Raw genomic sequence first — 2403 nt, forward strand, 5'->3', positions numbered from 1 at the left:
GCCCCCTCCTCGGCGCCCAGCAGGCCCAGGAGCAGGCTCTCGGTCAGCCGCGCTGCGATGCCCTCCCTGCCGTCCGTGAAGCCCTGGCCGCTCTCCACAGATGTGCCGAAGTCCTTTTCACCCTCCTCCTCGTCCTCCTCCTCCTCCTCCTCTTCGTCCTCCTCCTCTGCCTTTCTTGGGGCCTCAAACAGCTCCACACACCGCACCACACTGATGGTCTCTGGCAGGAGCACGGTCTTGCTGACTTCCACAGGGGACCATGCTGATTTCCCGGGGCCGTTCAAAGCCCTATTTCTGGCAGCCTTCGGGAGGTCTTCATCCTTTTTCACACCATGCTCCAGCAAACAGGGCAGGAGCTTGGTCAGACATGTCTTCCAGTGCCTGCAAATGCAAAGCTTGGTCAGGGTTCAACACTGCCACTTGAAAAACTCCTACTTAACCTTCAAAGCCCACTTTGAAATCATCCTGTATAATGTGTGTTTACTGCAGACATGGCTGCAGGTTCTATAATCAGTAACCAATGAGTCTGTCTTTACTGCTAAACCAGGAACTTCCTGAGGGCAGGGCCTGTTTCTTCCTTTTGGATTTCTGGAACCCAGCCGGTGGTCTAATACAAACTTGGTCTCCTGAATGAGGAAAAGTCTTTGTCAGGGATAATAACACCGAAACAGCATGGTCACCTAAGCTGTGATGGTGAGAAAGGTTGAAGGGCTCCTGGGGTCGGGGCAGGGCCCTGCACCTCTGTGTCACGCAGGTCCCAGAGGCACCAAGGGAGGAGGCCCTGAATGCTCAGGATGCGGCTGTTGGCTGTGAGCGTGCAGGTCCTCACTAGATGCACCACTGGCGCCTGGTTGCTAAGGATCAGGGGCCGGGCCAGCAGCCCGCCCGCCCCTCTCACCACCCCCAGAGCCTGAGTGAGGCTGCACACACTCTGCTGTCTGCTCCTGCCCTGCAAAGCCATGCAGGTGAATCTCATACATACGGGCATTTGCCGGGCTGCTGGCCCCGTGGTCGCTTCTCCCACGCCGACACCTGGAACGCACATAGGCAGTGAGGCCCAGCCTGGCGATGCAGCTCTCAGCGGGCACCCAGCGTGGGCAGGCCGACAAGATGCCCAGCCTCAGTGCCCTCATAACAGTGCGGGGGCAGAACTTGGCCAGGCCTGCGGCCCCAGACCCTGCTCTGCCCCAGGGTGCTGACCTCCAGGCCTAGGGCCGAGAGGGCTTTGCAGCCCCTGACCAAGGCCGGCCGAGGGGGACCCACGGCGCCGAGATTTGAGGCCACCGGTCCCGGATGAGGGCCCGCAGTTAGGCCCAGCCCAGCCCCGCGAGCCGTCCTCCACACACTGGGCTCTGGGGCAGCTGCCCACCTCCAAGAGGAGGACAGGGCGTCTGCCCCTCCCCGCTCCTCCTGGCCTCCTTCCTGGTACAGGGAATGCCTGGGGAGGGCACGGGGTGACTCACACTGGAGACCCCAGAGGGGCCCGGCCGAGGGGAGAGGACACTGGCTCTAGGAGCTGCTGCTCCAAGCTGTCGGACAGCCACCCGCCTGCCCAAAGCCTCCCCAGTCTCACCTGGGGACCCTGAATGACAATGGCCACCGCAGGGCTGCAGGCAGGGTTGGGAATTTGGTCCCACCACTCTCTCTTAATCCTGGAAACAGAGGGACGACCTTCAGGGAAGCCTGTCCTCGCCTGGCCTGGGATGTCAGGACCAGGCTGGCTGGGAGGCCGTGGCCCAGTCCCCACCACGAGATGCCATCCCACCGACCCCACGGATGAATGGGGCGGGGCAGGGGCAGGATGGCTTCACACCCGATTCTGCAGGCCCCGAGCTCCTGAGGAGGCCCCGCCACGCCAGGGACCAGGGCAGCCGCCGAGGGGGCTCCTCGGAAGGCCCCAGGAAGCCGCAGAGAAGCAGCGTCTGCTCCTGCTCCCACCCTAGGCCACGGCCCAGCACCCTGGGAGGACGCCCCACCACCTCAGGATCGACTATGGCCCAAGTTTAGTGAGCACATCGATTTGTTTGTCTATTTCACTACTAGGAATTAAACCTAGGCTCTCTGCATTGAGCTACAGCACTTGTCCCCCCAACCCCCTTCTGAGACAGGGTCTTGCTAAGTTGTAAAATTGTCAAGACTTGGCTCAAACTTGTGATCCTCCTGCCTCAGCCTCCCTGTGTTCTGGGATTACAGGGATACACCACTATACCTGGCTTCCCAGCGTGTGTTAATTGAGCATCTATGTACCAATCACTGTGCCAGGCCCCAGGGCCACAATGCGGAATGAGACAGGTCCCTCCTGGACCTGACCTTTGAGATGGGATGGACAGGACATGGACGGCGAAATGACTGGGTGGCGTCATTCCCTCGAGGTGGCGAGTGCCATGAATGAAGATAAAGGTG

At 60.8% G+C, this 2403-nt stretch overlaps 1 protein-coding gene across 1 annotated transcript in view; it reads right to left on the reverse strand.

The window, feature by feature from the left end:
• The window catches only part of Il4r (interleukin 4 receptor), a 31451-nt gene that overhangs the window by 5367 nt on the left and 23681 nt on the right, over positions 1-2403 (reverse strand). Inside the window, exons 8-10 of the mRNA XM_033758731.1 lie at positions 1574-1652; positions 983-1032; positions 3-381 (exon numbers count right to left, since the gene is read on the reverse strand). Of these exons, the coding sequence (XP_033614622.1) occupies positions 3-381; positions 983-1032; positions 1574-1652 (508 nt within the window). The remainder of the gene's footprint in view (positions 1-2; positions 382-982; positions 1033-1573; positions 1653-2403) is intronic.

The sequence above is a fragment of the Fukomys damarensis genome, unplaced genomic scaffold (assembly GCF_012274545.1).
Source record: "Fukomys damarensis isolate Sample0158 unplaced genomic scaffold, DMR_v1.0_HiC HiC_scaffold_34, whole genome shotgun sequence".
NCBI classification, from domain to species: Eukaryota; Metazoa; Chordata; class Mammalia; order Rodentia; family Bathyergidae; genus Fukomys; species Fukomys damarensis.